We start from the raw sequence: 18,614 nt of genomic DNA, 5'->3' as shown, positions 1-18,614 counted from the left end.
TTAATATTCTTATTATATTCTGTCTTCGCATATCTTTGTGTGCTTGAATATGTCTTTGGTGGCTGCACACTTTTTTCCAGTGAGAAGTAGACGCACATCAAAAAAGACACTATTATCCTTTGTACAAACCAAGAAAAAAAAGATAAAATGTGTTGTTTTTTCTTGTGATTGGGGAGAACTGGGTTATATTTTGTGTCTTCGGGCTAAGTTAAGCTAACTAGCTACAAGCTCCTGCTTCATATTTACTATGAAGGTGGCATCAGTCATATCTAATTGTCAGCAAGAAAGCATTAGGTGTGTTTGCTTAAATATTGATTTATTCCTATATGAAAAATTGTGACATATATTTCCTGACAGTGCTGGCCATATATAGATAAATGATACACAGCATTGTTGACATTTTCTATATAAAGAACCACAGCTATGTGAACACCCAGTCTCATTACACCACTGACAAAATTACAGTATACCATTGCTATGCATGTCCACCACATGGACTCAAAGAAAATAAGATTTGCAAAATGTGAACTTAGTGGTCATGGAAAGCCAAATGCATACTGTATAATTGTGGCTTGTTAATGGTGAAAATAGCAGAAACACCAAGACAAAATGTACCTATTGATGCTTAAACATTCCGCAGTTTTTACTATTGCAGTGCAGTCTAACCAAGTAGTCCTTTAATGTGGTATAGCACATATCTTGACCTTTAACTGGCTGTTTCAACTTAAGAAACATTATTTTTCTCACTGAATTACTTGACACTGTGATTACTATTTTATTGTTTCAAGTATAGTTTATTCATTTAAACATTCCCCCGCAGCCGCTTTTGGCCTTTGCAACTGTATCATAGACTTTATTATATTAGAAGGAATGACTCAGCCACTTTCCCTGTTGCAGTGTCATTTACCACCAGCAGAGGGTTTGCAGAGTCCAGTCTTCATGTTGTGTTGCCAGACTGTGTCTGCACTCTGCCGTCTGGATGCTGCAGTAACCTGGAGCACACATGAATACACCTCAGCTCTCCTGTGCCGGATTATGCACATATGCTCAATTAGAGCAAATGACCAAACCTGTTTTCTGCACATTTGGTTGTGGCAGATGTAAACTGTGTGACTGTTCAGCTTTGTGAGCATACCCCTCACTAAGAGTTGATTTTGAGAATGCAAGGCGAGCATATTGATGCTACATTATTTATATCTGAGAGGCCTGTTAGATAGAACTGGAGAGGAGTGGAGCACCAGTGCGGCAACATTGACTGAATATTCTGATTGGATGCTCGAGTTTCCCATTTATCTGCACGCACAGCAACAGTGCCAGTGCGGCTGTATATATAAATTTAATCTGTAGATTGCGTTTTGAGTTATGTGCACTGCAAAAACACCTCTTAAACACAGGTTATTATAGTATTAGAGTGCATGTGCCACACCCTCTCTGCTCCTAGACATTAATTTGACTTATACACTGGGCAGTATTAAAACTATTTTTAATTGAAAATTGACCTTTATAGCTATGAGGTAATGAAAATGCCAATACGTCAAAAAACAAAAACAAACTTATATTTTGTCCCTTTTTCATAAATGACTCATTGATTTTCAAGAGTAATAATTATATCACATTGAGATGAATGCAACAGAGCCAAAACAAATATTCTGAATAATTAATCCGTTAAAGCCTCCCACACATCTTAGAGACATGCTTTTTTGTGTGAAGTAAGTTCCTGACAGCTGACGGGATTCTGGCAAAAGCCCTCAAAACAAAAGCTCCTCCCATGCTGTTACATTAATTGGCAATTCATGTATTTCAGAATATGGACAAAGCAAGATTATAGGATTTAAACAACTCACGCTCTTCTTTGAAATGTGTTTGTGGCAAATGTGTTCTCGCCGCTATTTTACGTGACCACATGACTGTAATCAGGATACTAGACTGATGGCTATCTCAGCTCCAATTTAACAGCTTCTTTTTCATTTTGAGGTGCTCCACTTACTCGCCTGCTCTCGTCTTTTACTTAAACAAAAAGAAATCCCACTGAATCTCAAGGTGTGGTGGAGGAGTGTACTGTAAGTGCCAACCCGAGGAGTCAGTCCCACAAGTGATTAATGGGAGGAATGCAGGTTTTTCTTGGCATATAAGAATTAAAGCTTGAGACTACTCTGCTCAGTCAGCAGCTCTAAGGCAGGAGGATCAGAGGAGCATGTGTCATCATCTAAAGTCAAGATTCCTGTAAGATGTATCCTAGAACTTCTTGATTTAATGGAACGAAAGCATAGCTATTCCAGTCTCCCTGTACTTAGGAGTTACACTACAAACATGAACAAATGCGGAGTTAGTGTCCCATTTTCGATTATTGCCACAGCTTTGTCACTGGTAACATATTTGTCGGTGACCCCTCGTGCACAGTGGATGGGAGCGTTGTGACCCGGAGGTGAACACTCCAATCAGGAGGCGAACTCTCAGTACAGCTTTGATTTGCAGTGACCCAGTGACCCATGGAAGCAAAAAGCCCCCTACTGCTTACAGAGCCATGGATCGTTCTACAGCTCACTGCTGAGGGCCAAATTTTTGTGGTCTCTTATGAAGTTTTTTTTTTGGTGCCACATTATTCGATATATAATTGGTTTTGTTTGTTTTTTAACTTTGAGACTTTACTTGCTCTCAATGTGGACCCGCTACACTGAAGTTCCTTTCATAATGAAGCTTTCTACATCATAAAATTCTAGTTATGCTTTAAATGATTATTTTCCAACATGTCCTGCATTCTTCTAATCATATTTAATGCAGACAAAGCTGTATGTTGTGGATTTTTAATACACCTAAAGTTCATTTTGAAAGGACTTCAACAAGGCTATATATACATATGTATATTGTATATATGGATTGTGATGACCTGATTCTTCTTGAGTGGCGTTATGAATTTTTCAGATAAATCTGCCAGAGCTATATCTTCCAGTGCCTGAGTCTGCTGAATTTTTCATTTCTTCATTTTTTTCAGCGTGCAGTCGAAGCTCAAGTTTAAGGCCAGGCCCTTAAAGCTGCGACAAAAGGTGGATGTTTATGTCAGACATTCAATATGACAGGAACATGTACTCCACAAACAGCACTGCACTAGATACTACAGCCTGTATATGGAATCATCTAGAACTTGTATGTGCTGAAGTCTCAAAAGGAGTAGAAAAAGAATAGAAATAACATCTTCTTTTGTTTTTTTACTTAATTTCTCTGCACAGAGATTAGTTTCCATTTTCCAGATGTGCTAGGCTCTCTCCTCTTTTTTTGGTTTTACCTTGTGTGTCGACCATGTTCACCATGCTTCTGTCTTTGTGTAAAGCCTCTCCACTCTTCAGATGAAACATCACATATTATTCTAAGTGCAATAAAAGACCTAGTGAAGGTTCCACATAATGCCAGATGGGGAGACTTGTCTATACATGCTCCCACCCAGCACACCCAGTCTCCACCCACTTTCGTGTTGCCCCCCTTCCAAAGCATCCAATCTTGGGGGAACACTGGGCGATCAATATTTTTTAGAAGGGGTCTGTGTTGTGAGTTGTGGGTTTTGAGTTTGCTTGTCCCCTCGGGTCGTGGAATATCGATTGTCATGCCCATCAGAGTCTCAGATCACATCGATATTCTTTGTGAAAATCAGGGTTAATGGACTCCCATGTTTACATGCAAACACTTCCCCCTTTCAAATGCTGTGTTAGGTTTTGGGGGGGGAATTGGAGATTCCCCATTTCATTGTGTTTTTTTTGTCCTCCCAGGCAAAGATAAGATACCTGATACCTCAATACAGCAACTCACTGTGACTACCAGTCCCTCGGGCTCATGTTATTGTAGTGAGTCCTCAATTCCTCACGTTCCCATGAGTCTACAATGGATTTATTCTTCTCATATTTCCAGTGCCTCTCTTTCCTATTGCTCATTGACAGTCAGTAGGAAATATATTGTTTCTACTCTTATTTCCATTCTTTGTATGTCACACAGAAATGCATTAAAAAAAAAATTTTTTCTTTGTTTTTATAATTTGTGTTTTTTTTCATAGAGGCACTGTTCGACTGTCTTCAAGGGAAGACTATAGTGGAGCTGAAGTTGAATAACACACATTCACACTCACGCATAGTTTCTCAGAGTCTATTGTTTACCCCGTGCATCACTCTGGTTGGCTAAGCCGAGTGCTGGAAGCTTCCATTGTGTGAAAAGGAGGCACAAAAATGACATTTTCACTATGCAGCTCATTGCACGAGTCAGAGGGACCCTGGCAGGAGAGAGCCAAATTTGCAAGGTGCTGGTAATGCGGGAGTGAGGGACAAACAGAGTGAAGGGGAAAGCGTCTCTTAATCAGACTGGATTTGGGGGGAGAAACTGCTATTGTTTGGCTCCCCCATAGTTGCAGTAGCAGATGAAAAAAAGAAAAGAAAAGCTGCTTGTCTTTTTAAAGGCACAGGAGGCTGGTGTCAGGGGAGAGAGTGAAGGAAAGAGGGGGGAGGAGGCAGCGAGAGCAGCAACACCGCTCAGCGATCTCAGCAACCAAAGAGACAAGAGGCACCTCTGAGAGACTTGCATGAAAACAGGATTACACTTACATCCTTTTTGTTTTGCTTCATTCCCTCTTTTACATCCTGCTCTTGGATATTTTGTTCCCTCCTGTAGCTTTATTTAACGCCAGATGTGAAGCAGGAACATTCCCCGTCTGTAGAGGTGTAGAGGATCGGGGATGATGTGCATGAAGTGAGGAGCCCTTAATCATCCCGTGTTTTGCTCCTGATGCGAGAAGCTCGCTCATCCTCTGCACTGCAGCACTGTACGCTCAGCCAGCCTCCGGTACAGGCTCCCTGCCTGCCTGCTCTGCAAGGATCACCATCAAAAGGAGGAAGGAGTTTTGGGGGTAGCAGGTGGATGTGGAGGGTGGCCGGAGAACAGGAAGAGGCAGGGGGGGGCAGGGGTGCTGAGCTAGTTGAGGATGGGAGCCAACGAGTCCATGGAGCAAGGACAGAGTCCCTGTCCCTCTCAAGAACACATGTGAGTGAACTTAACTTTAACTCTTGCATCGCTGCTCAGTGTGGCGTCTGAAGATGTTCAGAGGTGTGATCAAACCCATTAACAAGGAGAACAACATCATAGATCCATTGAGAACTGAGGTGTACTGACATGTGGTGTGTTTGTTTTCTATGAATTCATGGCTTTGCCTTAGTCTTTCATGCCACACGAATGCTCAGTGTGCCGTCACTTGTGACTATAGGTGCATACAGGGCTGATTGTTGGTTATGTCACTGATACGGCTGAGAGATGAAGGCTGAAGACAATCCCTGTGGCTCACTTTTTTGTTTCCCTCCTCTGTTGTTGTTGTTTTTGAAACCTTCCCACTTCAGCCTATTAGCTCTTCCCTATGCATTCTGCCCACAAAACCTTTCCAGCCTGTAACGCTCCTGTGTAGCCAGCTGAGGATGCCAGTATTGTTTTGTTGTTTGCTATTGTGATGTCAACAAGGATGAGGAAATCGGAGCACGTGTGCATGCAAATGCACATCGTTTTGCCTGCGACTACAGTACGGATGAGACCTGGCTCAGCAGAGCCAGAATACAGTGCAGCAAGTACTGCTGGGAAGCTGGTGGGGTGATGTTTCGTTCTCTGGGAAGGAGGACGCGTCTGACGCGCTGGGAGTGGGACGTGGTGACTGTGTTGAAATAGAACACGCTGCATGTGTGTGTGGCTGCGTGTGTGGGGTGGGAGGGAGTTACCACGGGAATATCAGTGGATGAGAGAAAGGGAGTTAGAGGGAGCGAGACGGAGCAAGAGTGCTCCACTTTGCTTTGTTTTATTTATAACTCAGACACACTACTGCGCCCGGGGGAGCAACAGAGGAGAGAGATCAGGGAAATGGACTGAACGCTGGTGTTTGTGTGCTGTAGAAATTAAAGATTAATGGCATAATAAAGTCATTTTTCATCTTAAAGTCCTACAAAGTCTAGGCCTCGGAGGACTGGATACTTTTGTATTAATATTCACAACTCACTGCTGTGAGCTTTTATCACAGGCTAGCTGTAATAAAAGTCAGCAGCTATTTTTCTTAAAGGTGTGCAGAGCTTTCCCAACCATTAATAGTACGACTTCTACTTTACTCCATCAGTTGTGGAACACTGTTTAAGGCACTAATAAGAAGCTTTCACACATCAAAACATTATATGTTACTAATCGGAGTGTAAGAAAAAAGACCAAATTACTGACTTTTAGTTCTTTTCAGTCACATTTTATTTTAAAATGTAAAACAAGAGTCCAAGCTCTTTAATCATTAGTTATTATTAATCTCTGGTTCTCATGTCCTGTCTTTCTCCCTTCATCCTTAACTGATTATACCAGATGGCTGCTTCTTCCTGAGCCTGGTTCTGCTGGAGGTTTCTTCCTATTAAAAGGGAGTTTTTTCTTTCCACTGTCGCCAAGTACTTGCTCATAGGGTGCCGTCTGATTTTGGGGGTTTTCTGTCTATTACTGTAGTGTCGTTACCTTACAGTATAAATCATCTAGAGGTGACAGTTTTTGTGATTTGCTGCTATGTAAATAAAATTGAATTTAACTGAATGAGGACTGGGGCATTGTCTCTCGCCTACCTTTGCTTTCCAAGGTAGGAGAACGAACCAAGCATCTGATCTCATAATCCAAATGGAGAGAGATGTTGCAGCCCCCTACTTGCCGATCGCCTGCTTTACTGGCGTCAGCCTGGCCTGTTGCCTTTTAATGCGCCATCTGCTTACAGTCATTGGTCAGATTAGGCTAAGTGTGGTATTACTCATAAAGATTATCTTAGCCTGACATTCTATCTTAATGGCTTCCTTGTTCTGAGACTTTGGACAAATGACCCCAGATTACAGGTGATCGCTGATCAGAGTTGACGTCAGCCTGGATGGAGATGAGAGACGAAAACTTCAAACCATCTGCTGTTTGAGAGATTATTTTGATAGTGCAGGTTCAGTAATCATTTGCAGATGTCATAGTTGTTTGTTTTTTTTCCACTGTAAATCCTCTGCAGGCTGCTCCCTGTTAATCCCATCCTAGAAACTGTGCACGTGCTTTTGTAAAATGAAAATAGGTTGTAGCGTACAGTGGCTATGATGCAATATTTCATATTCAGACTCATTCATCAGTAGGATAAATGTGTCGGAGCTCCCTCTGTTGGCCTCTGTAGTTAAACTATCTAGGACAGGCATAGTATGCCTCTATATTTCATTATGATGCCATATTTTCCTCTTCCTTCTCTGTTCCTAGTATAGATCAAAACACAGCGTTACCTTATTAGAAAAGACACTTTGTAAAAGTTGTGCCTTTTTCATTATCCATTTTCTTTGGTGATAATTAGTTTGTCACTCATAATTGCTATGAAGCATCCAACAGATTAAGATAAAGATTATTGCTACTGCTACTTTACACTGTTCTTTCCCTTTTTGTTGGGGGGGAAGTAGGTTCTTTGTTGGCCAAAATGCTAAAAGCAAATCACAAATCTGCCCGATGCTGAAACCCGTGCAGAGCTGAGAGTGGAAAAAAAATCGCTGGATCAGGAGCAGAAAACAAAGATGTAATGAATTGTAGAGGTTTAGCTTTGGGGATGTATGACAGTCAAGATTTGATGGAGGGAGTGTGCAGCAGCTAATCCTTTAAGGCTAATCAAACAGCAGCTTGGAGACCATCAGCCTGCCTCTAGTCCTCCCTCCCTTCTTCTTTCCCCCCCCATCTCATTCCATGTCTCCTTATTTCTCTCTTTAGTGACAATGGCAGATTTACTCTTTTTGCAAAAAACGGACGATTGCTCGTCTCAATTTACAATTTAAAATTTATTCTTTTGAGCCGGATTCTGTTTTTGTGTCGGTTTTAACCCTGCTCCCCGTTTCTCCCGGCGGCTCTCCCTCCAGCGCTCTGAAAGCTGTTTAGACAGACTGCGTTGGATTCGGTTGGAAGCAGCGACACAGCTGGCTGTCTGAAAAGCAGCATCTTCCTGCCTCACGCTGCAGAGTTTCTGTCTCCAGGCAGTCATCTCAGCCTGCGAGAGGCTGCTATTAACTGCTGCTCTCTTTGTCTCCGCTCGTCCCCATATTCCCGACTGCTCTCCCACACCCTGCTCATCTTCTTTCTACGTTTCATCAGCTGCTATGTAGCACAGGAGCTGCTGCTGATATGGTTGCATGAACACAGTGGGCATTCCCCGGTGATTATTATTCATCTTATTAATTTCCATGATATCCACATTTAATTATATAAATTCTGTCGGTGTTTGATCGAATAGATGCCAGTGGAATAAATTAGAATAATGATGGCCAATAAGGACATTTACTGGATTAAGTAATAGAGCAAAAGTAAATAGAAATTGATCATGTTTTTCCTAATGAGCTTTGAACAAAAGGATGCTGATGCAACAGCTGCTTACCTCTGTGTAGATCTACAGTGTGCATTTATAGCATTTCACGTATCATAATATACTTCACTCAGTCAGCTGTGGGGGCCTTTTTAGGTTGTGTGTGTATTTTCAACAGCGTGGATCCAGACAGCTTTTTTTCTTCCGTATTCGTGGAACATATGGCGCGAGCAACTTCTAGTTACCATAGCAACACTGTGTTTGCAGTTGCATGAAAAATGCTATCCACAAGGACATAAACAGAGCTCTGAAATGAGCCCTAATTACTTTGTTATTGCCTTTTTGCTTTATTTGCATACATCTGGAAAGTAGAAGCTTTTGAGATTTTTTTTTAAATTTATAAACATTAACTAGGCGGCTAAATTTCTTTTTTATCAATGAATTAACTGAGTGGCTTTATTTTGTACAGTAAACCTAGATCGGTGGTCTGTAAGCTTATTTGCTCTTTGCATATTACTCCCTGTAAGTGGGTCCTTGTCCTTGAAGCTGTCTGTGTCACTGCCTGCCTGACCACCTGAATGTACAAAGCAGTTACTAGTGACTGATCCAGATGGATTTGTAGGCATACCCGTCTTATCCTGCTGGGACACACTAGGCCCTCACAGAGATTACAGCTCTGTCTCACATCTAGACCATGTGCTGTCTCATCTGGCATCACAGCACCTTTGTAGAGTTAAGATAAAAAAAACAAGTATTAATTACGCCCACCTAATATTTGATATGCTGTTGGTGTATTAACATTCATGTTTTAGATGCATGCGATATTGTTACAGCAGTATCTGCTGTTGCTGTAATGTAATGCTACATTACTGCTAGCTTGCTTGGTTTCTATTATTGACCACATTGAAGGCTTAAGTGGTGTCCCATGTACCCTTCTCATTCATGGTACACATTTATTTCAGCCATTGAAAGCTTTGGAATTTGCCTGGGGGGTAAATCTCTGTGTGTCTTTGCTTGAAGAAAAGCAAAATTTGTTGAATTCAGGCAGGAATGGACAGTATGAATAGAAAAAGATTAAAGGGTGCTGTAACATATATTACATGCCAGTTGAAATGGTGTTATTGCAGTACAGTATAATATACAATCCAAGAGAATGAGGTTTAACTGGCTGGTGTGTTTTAGACCTGTGCAGTGTGGTTATAGCAAAGATTTTCAGGAAAAAAGGAGGAAGGGGTAGAGGGATGGAGGAGTGAGAGAGCGAGAGAGAGCGAGAGAGAATATAGTGTACTGCTGGAGGTGGGCTTCTGCAGGCGGTCGCATTTAGATTGGGAGACAGCATTTCCTACTGAACAGGAGTGGAGACAAACTGATATGGCTACAGATGACAAAGAAGAGCAGCATGAAAGGACTGTAGATTAGAGACAAAGAGATCTGGATACTAGACGACAGAGAGAAAGAGACAAGGCAGAGGGAAGGCTGCATCCAGGATCCTATCTGTGGGCTCCTACCTGTGTGTCAGGCAGTAGCTCTTGTGCGGAGAGGTGCAGCCCACCAGCAACCATGGCAGTGAGTGCGTGGCAGGCTCTGTCTCCACTGCAGTGGGCTCGATGGGGCTGGGACACTCTGCTGGGTGGGGCAGGAGACGGGAACAGCCCAGACGCTGATCCGGCTCTGGGGCTCCTTCGCCGTCTCTCCTGGGGCTCACGTCATGACAGCATGATCAGGGCTGCCAGGGAACCGGTCAGACAGAGGTGAGACAGGATGGGGGACCGGAATCATATACCGTCAGATAATCCATTGATCAGCATAGCATTAAGCTGGGTAGCCAGGCTATGTTTCCAGCTTCGCTGCCACTTGTGTACTTGAGTGTGTTTTGCTGAGAATGATCAGATGTACAGACTTTATTTGCACGCAGAAAGCTTTAATTTCTCATTGTTTTAATTCAGGTGTTTCCGTATTTCCTGTGTATTTCCTGTATTTTATAGCTGTCATATCTCATCAAGGCTCTTGAGGCTTTCTGGTATATTTGAGTCTTAGTGTGTGCTGTGTAAGGTAATGCTTTGTCTCAGGCGTGTCGTTATCTGTCACCTCACTGCAGATTCAGCATTCTCATTGGAGCACCTAGAAATGAAAACATAAACTCATCATAGCCTGGAGCTTTTTAAATTTTTTAAACCATCACACATGACAGGAAATACTCTTACTGCCATTCCCACATGATGTACTGCAAGCGTGTAATAAACTGTGTAGCCTCTGATTAAAAATACCTCCAACATACCGTGACATAAAGAATAACATTAGAGCTGCACGACTGGAAAATAATTCTGTCCTTCGTGATGATATTATCTTTCACCTTTTTCTTGAGATGGATGGATATTTATGTTAATGAGCCTGATATGGGTCGTTATAGTCCAGTGGGTATCGGCCTGCTTCACAGCACCTTTCACTTAATGTTTCCTCATCTTTTATTGTAGGAGCTCAGACTCTGATGGCGCTTTTGAGACCCCTGAATCTACAACTCCAGTGAAGGCTGTTTCTCCAGCTGAGCCTCAGATAAAGCAAACAACATCTGACGAGAAAGGTACAGCAGGACAATTATTTCATGACCTTTGCTTAGTTTTATACCGATTTAAGCTGTTTCACTATTGAAAAAGTGTTGTTACTGGATGGATTGTTACACCACCTAGTGGAATGAAGTTGTAATTTAAATCTGCCTTTTTTTTTTTGCCGTGTCAGCCTACAGCGCTCAGAGCTACATCTCTGGGGACACTTTATTCTCTCTTTTATGTGTTTTTTTTTCATGCCTTTTTGTCCAGTTGGGACATTCATTGAATTATTTATAACACATCCATCTCTAGAGTTTAAAGTGTCACACAAAGACAATCACACAGCAGTTAAATTCTACCATAATCTACAGTACTGTGCAAAACTTCACCCCTCATTTCTTTATATTTTTCAGAAAAGCAGGAAATAGGCCCAGCAGTTTATTAAAATATGTGCAAATACAGATGGGAATAAATAAAGCTTTTACAATTCTACTGAGCTTAGTCAATATTTGGTATGACCATCTTTATTTTTCAACACAGCCTGAACTCTTAGCAAAGGTTTCGTGCTGAAAAATGAAGCTGTTGCCATTCAGATGCTTACCAGATGGTACTGTATGGTGGATCAAAATCTGACCATATTTTTCTGTATTCATAAATCCCATCAATTTTGACAAGATTATCAAGAAAAGGCTAAAACGCCTCCCCATAAAATGATAGGGTCTTCACTGTACTTTATTCTTTGGCAATCACCTTGCAAAAATATGATTTCATGCATGTATAACTGTATCTTTGGTATTTTTCACTGATTCGAAAAAAAAAACAAGCAAGAAAAAGCATGTTATGTTCGACTGAATGGTTGGATTAGTTAGACTCTAGAAATCTTTGTCTTATGTTCCACATCTTTCAATCTCCTTTTGCAGTAGAAGACACCTCAATCACTGATCCTACATCTGACTTCACTGCAGCCGAACTACCATGCCATTCTGAGTCAAATACTTTTGATGAAAACAAGCCCATCGCTGCCAGTGGTACATATAACATTGACTTTTTTGCTGCAGAATCAACGACTCACACTCTAACCCGTTCTCTGAGCCTCCAGGGAGGAGAACTAGATAGTTCTGCTCTGTTGGACGGATCACCTTCAGGAGGTTTCCGTCCACACTCCGAGTCTTTCAGTGTAGGCACTGAGAGTGCCCCAGGGACACTCCGCAGGCCCAAGAAAGGTCGTCCTGGGTCTGTAAAGAAAAAGCCTCTTCTCAGACAGAACTCTAACCCAGAGAGCCCAAGGCCAGACTCATCCAGCAGCACCCCAGAAATTAAGAAGCGGGCGAAACCTCGAACAGCCAGCCCTCTCCAGGCTCAGGAGGAAACTGAAGGAGGCTCTGCAACACCGAGTCCTGGAGGAACGCAGCGAAAAGCCAGAAAGACCCGTGTTGAGACTCCTCCTCCCCTGCCAGAGGAGACCAATCATACCACCCAAGAGGAGAGCCTTATTGTTCCTGCCTTACCTTTATGCCAGGAGGAGATACCCCTCCCTGAAAGTCAAGCAGACAAAGAAGAAACCCCCATCCCTCCCAGTGGCTCCTACAAATGGGATCCAGACAACTTTGAGAACATCAACCCCTTTAAAACCGGAGGTAGTAAAATTGCCAATTCCCCTGTTTTGGGTCGTAAGGAGCCTGTGTGTGCCCCCATTTCCACCCCTCTAGAGAGTCCCCCCGTCCCATCTGAGGAACCACATTACCCCAGTCCACCCGCTCCTATTAGAGAGCCAGTCACGAATCCTGAGGAGCAGCCCATTATACCCAAGCGTCAGTCACTAAGACTGGAGTTTGACTACTCCGAGGAAAGTGGTGAGGCATCACATCAGGCCTCTCCTCCACCTAAGAAGCTAGGCAAGAAGCCAGGTGCCAAGATGCCTCTGAGGAAACCAAAGCTGGGGCTGAAAAAGGCGCCTCCAGCACAGACAGAGCAGCTGGACAACATTCCTCCGGCATCTCACAACAGCAACGAGGATGAAATCCCGGCAACTAAAGCATCTTACACCTTTGAACTCGACAAGTATGAAGATCCAAACTTGAATCCATTTACTTCAAGGAAAAGTATCACCAACTCCCCCAAACTATCCAGGCCGCCTTATAACTTTGATGACTCCATAGACCCTTTCAAAAGCTCCAACAAGTTGGCCAATTCCCCTCCTAAGACTTCTGCCTCATTTGAACTGTCATCCAATGACAATGATACTGAAAATGACAACCTCGGGGAATTAGAGGACCAGAACCAGAACAAACCTGCCAAGAAGAAGAAAACTCCCATCAAATCGTAAGTTCACTCTGTATTACCAGAGGATTGTCTATTCACAGAAAAGTCTGCATCAGTCTGTGAGGATTTTAGGTTAGTCTGTGTTTGTATGTGGTTCTCTAGCCAGTTTTGCCAGTGTCCTCTGTCTGTCTGTCTGTCTGTCTGTCTGTCACCTGTGTCTGTGTATTCTCATATGTCACAGGAAGTCCAGGGGTGTGTCTTCTCTATGTTGTTTTTTGTAAGTACAGGGACAATACAGCCATCCACCCTTTTGCCCTCTAATTCAATCTGGCCCTCTTTGAACCAGCATGTTGCCCTGTTGTCCCTATTAACAGAAACATCAAAATCATTTGCGCTCGCTATTAAATCACTGAAACTCATCAGAAACGTACCCATTTTAACTGGAGTATCCATGCCAGTTTAAATCACCCATAATCCCTCCAATAGAAGATCCAGTTAGTAAATTAATGCTATATTTCTATTGACTTATGGATGGATAGTGGTGAAAAACTCTCTTGTTTTTTGTTATTTTGCTTTCCTTTTTTACACTGAAGTATCTGCAATAATTTTGTTCATTTGTATCCAGTTGTAAGTGTTTAACAAAGAAGGTGCTGGTGCCCCCTCTGGTGTTCATTGTTTGCTATTGAGGAAAGAACGAAAGCTACAGTGTATCAGCGTGTGCCAGGATCACATACAGTTTGAAACAGGCTGGACCAGAAGCTACCTTTCTTTTAATGCAGTGAACTACAACTTAGTGATAATATTTAATCAAGGACCCAGATATCATAAAAAACATGTACAATGTCAACAGTATGTTTTATTGCATGTGAATTAGAGCAAATTTGGCTCAGACCACATACTGTATCTGATACTACTGCTATTTAATATATTTTTACAGGGATACATAACCCTTTTATTAATTCAGGCATGCATTACACATTAAACACTGAGCATAAAAACAACAGGGTCTATGCAGTCCTGTGAAAAACTAAGTACATCATTACTGCTTTGATAAAAATTAAGGGGGTAAGTAGTAGCCAGGTGCTGCTAATGCACCTGATTAACTGATCATCACTGAAGCAGCACTGTAAAGAAAGGTTGGTCAAAATTCCTCCACAACAATGTGAGAGACTGATAAAGTCTGAGAAAAAAGAAAACTGCATAGAGCCGTGTGAAAACTTGTTTTTGCACGTGACTGTATGTATTTACAGTGTAAGTAAGTGTAAAATTGGATAATTCCTTCTAAAGGTTGTTGCAAAGTTCTAATAATTAAGCTACAGTATTGTTTACCTCATCATCATGATCACTAAACCTGGAAAACCAAGCTGCTCATAACATAATATTAATTTTCCATTACTCTTCACTGTCCAGTTACTAACTATAGATTCAGCCCTCTTCAGAAGCATTTACTGTTCTATCCATTTCAGCCACACACAGTAAGCAGCACTGTTGCACATGTGGAAATGAACTATGCAAATTAATGTTTTTTGCAATGATGATTTTATGCAAAATCCAGTCTTTCCAACTAGCTCATATTTTAGCATCTACGACTACACAAATGCTATATAAATGTGCAGCAAATGCAGAATTAAATACAGATAATGATTGACTCTAGAGTTTGACGGTGGATCTTTTTATATCCCCTCAGTAATACTTTCAGAGTGAAGAGGTCGCCAAAGAAATCACCCTTATCTGACCCATCACAGGTATGTATCTGATATGCAATCTCGCTTGGCTCTCCCGCTTTATCTATGTGCATTTCTCCCTCTTTCATGTGTCATCACTCTCTGCCGCCTTTTTTTGTGTCGCAGGATCTTATACCCGCAGATGAACCTTCCTCCCTTCACCAGCAGGATGACCATGCCACAGATGAGGAGAAACTAGCCTCCTCCACCAGTCATAAGTGGGCAGCCCTGCACGACATGGATGGAGATTTAAACTCTGACCAGCAAGACTTTCCTCAACCGTGCGACCTTACATCCTTTGTTAATGAGAACAGCCTTCCTAAGGAGACTCCAGGTGAGGCATAACTGTCTGACTCTCTGTAACTCTCGGTAATTCAGAGCTTATGTCTGGATAAATCCTTACATACTGTATATGAATCAGAAACTTTAGCTTTTATTCATACTGCTGTGTTATTGATTTTTCTTGTGGCAGCGATATAAGTCTGCTGGCCCAATTCTGTACTACCCTCTGACCTTACGCAAGAGCCAACGCTTCCCAGAGGCTATCTGGTTCACCCCATCTGGGTCAGAGATGGGAAAACAAACAGCCCTGCTTCGTCCTCTGAACTCGTCAAACCAGAGCTCAGCACACCACTGATGTGTCTCTTCATTTTGTTTACTGTATCTAATGCTTTGTTTTGCCTTTCCCTCTCAGTACAAGACTATGAAATTGAGTACATGGAGAAGATTGGCTCCTCTTCCCCAGTGAGTATTTAATATTACAGAGAGATTGTATTTGAGCTTGTCTTATGGTCACTACTTTTAGTATTTATAGCATTTATTTTACATTGTTTGTGTGCTATATGATATTTTAGCTTTTAAAAGTAGATAGTCTTCGTTCTTGTTTTTAACCTTGTGTGTCTTTTAGCCTCCGTCTGCAAAGAAGCCATCTTTGTACTTGAAGTTGGACTCAGTATCTGACAACTTAACCAAAAATACATGTGCGCATGGATCTGAACCCAGCTCCCCCTGCACAGGGTAAAATAGTTTACTTGTTACGCTTGCAACTTTGTTTCTTTGCTGTACTACGTAATGGTTTTGTTAACGTATACTATGTGAGTTTTACACTGCATTTTTAAGTCCCTTTCTTATTCTCGTGTGTGCTAAGTGTACACCACAAATAATGTATAATGTATTCGTTTCAGCTCCTTCAGCAATGTTTTCATTAATGCTGTCGTCCATCATCTGCGATGCATTACATGCCGTGCCTTTCCCCGCCTCATCTCCTGTTGGGTTTTTCTCATTCTGTGCAGGAGTTTTGAAGAGATGGAGGCCCAGATTACAGCAGGTATGAAGACACCGGTGCTCAGCTCCCGGCCTGGCCCCGAGGGCTCTGCTGCAGACAAGGGCAGGAAGAGAGAAAGCGAGGTGCTCAGTCGAACACAGAGCACCGAGATGGAGGAGCAGGTAAGTCAAGTGCCTTTGCGGACATTTAATTACAGTTAATTTGTTGTGCATAAATGTAATTTACACTCATGTCTAGTCATTACCATTTAAGGGGAAACTGTCATGTTTTTTGATTTCGGAGCATTTGCACCATGCTGTTGTTTAGTCACAAGGGGGAGACAGTGCCACGCTGTAAATGCTTTGTCATAGGCTGTGACTCAGCCCTCCAAAGTGAACACCATCAGTCACAGGGATTCTTATTAAATCCTTGTCACTGATAATGAAAAGCCAGTCAGTCACACTAGGTTCCCAGCTCAGATTCAGCAAACCACCTCCCAATGCTGCCACTCAAAAAAAAATCTCAGCGCTTGCTTTGCCATGCTGTCCCCCTGCCCCCTCCTCCCTCCCCTTCTGCCTATACCTCCTGGTGCCCTTGAAGCCCCCTAGCCAGGGCCCCGTGGAGGCACTTGCGCCAGCCCTGGCCATGCCCCTGTTAGACAGGCTGTCTGAGTGTGACGACCCCCTGCAGTACCTGGAGCCTGACCTGGCTGAGACCAACCCCACAGCATTCGCCCAAAAACTGCAGGTGTGTTGAGAAACCACACAAGACCCTACTTGATAAATTTGCCGACCCATATTTGGGCCTTGATATTTGTCTCTGTGTGTGTTTTTGTACAAAACATTATTCCCCGTTGTGTCACTGTGTTACATCCTGCCTTTTCATTTTCCCATTTTTTCCTCCTCCTCCTCCATAAGTTGCAGGTTTTTTTTTAGCTTGCTGGGTAAAATAGATTACTGGTGCATAAAATGTAGATGGCAGATCAACTCAAATTTCATGTGTTTCCCTCTTACTCTGTCATTCTTGGGCTGCAACCTCTCCTCCCTTACCACTGAAATTCGGCCCTCCCAATGTGTGCGGCCAAGGAGGAGCTGGTGCTTGCTGCCCTGAGGATAGAGGCTCTGCAGGTAGCCAAAAACATCTCTCAGTGCCCCTCCCTCTCCACTGTAACCCCCCAGGTACTGCGCTGAGTCAGCCTGCACCTGCTGTATGCAAGTGTGTGTGTGGGTGAACAAGTGTGTTTGCAAGAGCAAAAGATGCATCTTGAATGAGGGATTAGCGAAACGCAGGTGCACTCAAAAAAATGAAACGTTGACTTTAATTAAAATTATTTTGTCAACAGGTTCCACGAAATTGAATTATGTTAGTTTAAAGCAAAAATCTTTAGTTCATCTAATTTAAAAAAACTACTTAAGATTAACAAGACATATTTAAGACTAACTAAATCAAGTTATGTTGTATGAACATAGATGATATATTTTCAGGTTAGATAGTTTAGATTAGTTACTTCAACACATTTCTTATTTGTGGCAGTAAAATGTTAAATTTAAGTTAGATTAATTCAAATATTATATTTTCAGCCACCTTGTGCTTTATTAATTAGTTTTACATAAATCTATTTTGTCAACAGGTTCCACACAAATGAATTAAGTACATCCAACTTATTTTTTTAAATTTATTTTATTGCCAACACATTCAGTGAGCATTTGTGTAAACCCAGTCCAAAATAAAACACAACAGCTCATTAGGGTTAGTAATTAACAGTATGTAGACAGATGCAACATCAAGACTTTAAATTAAATGTCTGTATCTACCAGAAATAGAAGAAAAAAAAACGCATTGAAGATCACATAACACATTGATAAGATGACACTTGAGTTATGCACATGTGATGCTAGTAAGGTCTGTGAGTGTTTTTTTCTTTTAGTGTCTAAAATGGATAGCAAAGTTGCTATTTGCAATGATTGCTTAGGGTCAGTCCAGTAACACAATGCCAATGAAGTGCTTTCCTTTAACAATGCAAAGTGAAGTGTCCACCTCAACAGCCACAATTTAAAAAAAAAATGTAACAACAACAACAACAACAACAATAATAATAATAAATAGTCCACTGATATTAGCAATCAAAGAAAATTACATCACCATCCCAAATAAAACTTTAACAAAACATGCCAACATTATGGTCTAACAATAAAACAGCTTGTCAGCGTTCAGTTTTTTTGCAACAGCACAGCAGTAACCATTTAACACTCGCCACTGTCAACATTTATTTTACCAGTGTTTGGGCAAAAAACTTCAGATGTAAACATTTTAACATGGAAACAATTGTTCGTCTTTAAAAGTCCACAAAATATACATTCATCCTGCATTCCCAACTTGGATGATCTGATATCCTCGTGTTGGTGTTGTTCCCAGACCATCATGAAAATGTTGTTCCAGGTTCAACATTGCAAGTGACCAATCACATTGTTGTGACG

General features: G+C 41.8%; 1 protein-coding gene across 9 annotated transcripts in view; it reads left to right on the top strand.

The window, feature by feature from the left end:
• tacc2 (transforming, acidic coiled-coil containing protein 2) overlaps positions 1-18,614 on the top strand; it is a 50,370-nt gene that overhangs the window by 20,791 nt on the left and 10,965 nt on the right. For 5 of the 9 annotated variants that reach the window (XM_085368797.1, XM_085368804.1, XM_085368798.1 and 2 more), the window contains exons 9-17: positions 10,816-10,922; positions 11,808-13,209; positions 14,837-14,894; positions 15,000-15,207; positions 15,568-15,617; positions 15,781-15,890; positions 16,166-16,319; positions 16,738-16,884; positions 17,223-17,315. In XM_085368797.1, the coding sequence (XP_085224923.1) occupies positions 10,816-10,922; positions 11,808-13,209; positions 14,837-14,894; positions 15,000-15,207; positions 15,568-15,617; positions 15,781-15,890; positions 16,166-16,319; positions 16,738-16,884; positions 17,223-17,315 (2,329 nt within the window). The remainder of the gene's footprint in view (positions 1-10,815; positions 10,923-11,807; positions 13,210-14,836; positions 14,895-14,999; positions 15,208-15,567; positions 15,618-15,780; positions 15,891-16,165; positions 16,320-16,737; positions 16,885-17,222; positions 17,316-18,614) is intronic. The other 4 variants (XM_085368803.1, XM_085368802.1, XM_085368799.1 and 1 more) reach the window with 3 other exon arrangements.

Source organism: Diplotaxodon limnothrissa, linkage group LG13 (assembly GCF_057381915.1).
Source record: "Diplotaxodon limnothrissa isolate DT_005_m linkage group LG13, D_limnothrissa_male_GT1.1, whole genome shotgun sequence".
In the NCBI taxonomy this organism is placed as follows: domain Eukaryota; kingdom Metazoa; phylum Chordata; class Actinopteri; order Cichliformes; family Cichlidae; genus Diplotaxodon; species Diplotaxodon limnothrissa.
The sequence above is the reverse complement of the archived record's forward strand: the minus strand, read 5'-3'. Positions and strand labels throughout refer to the sequence as shown.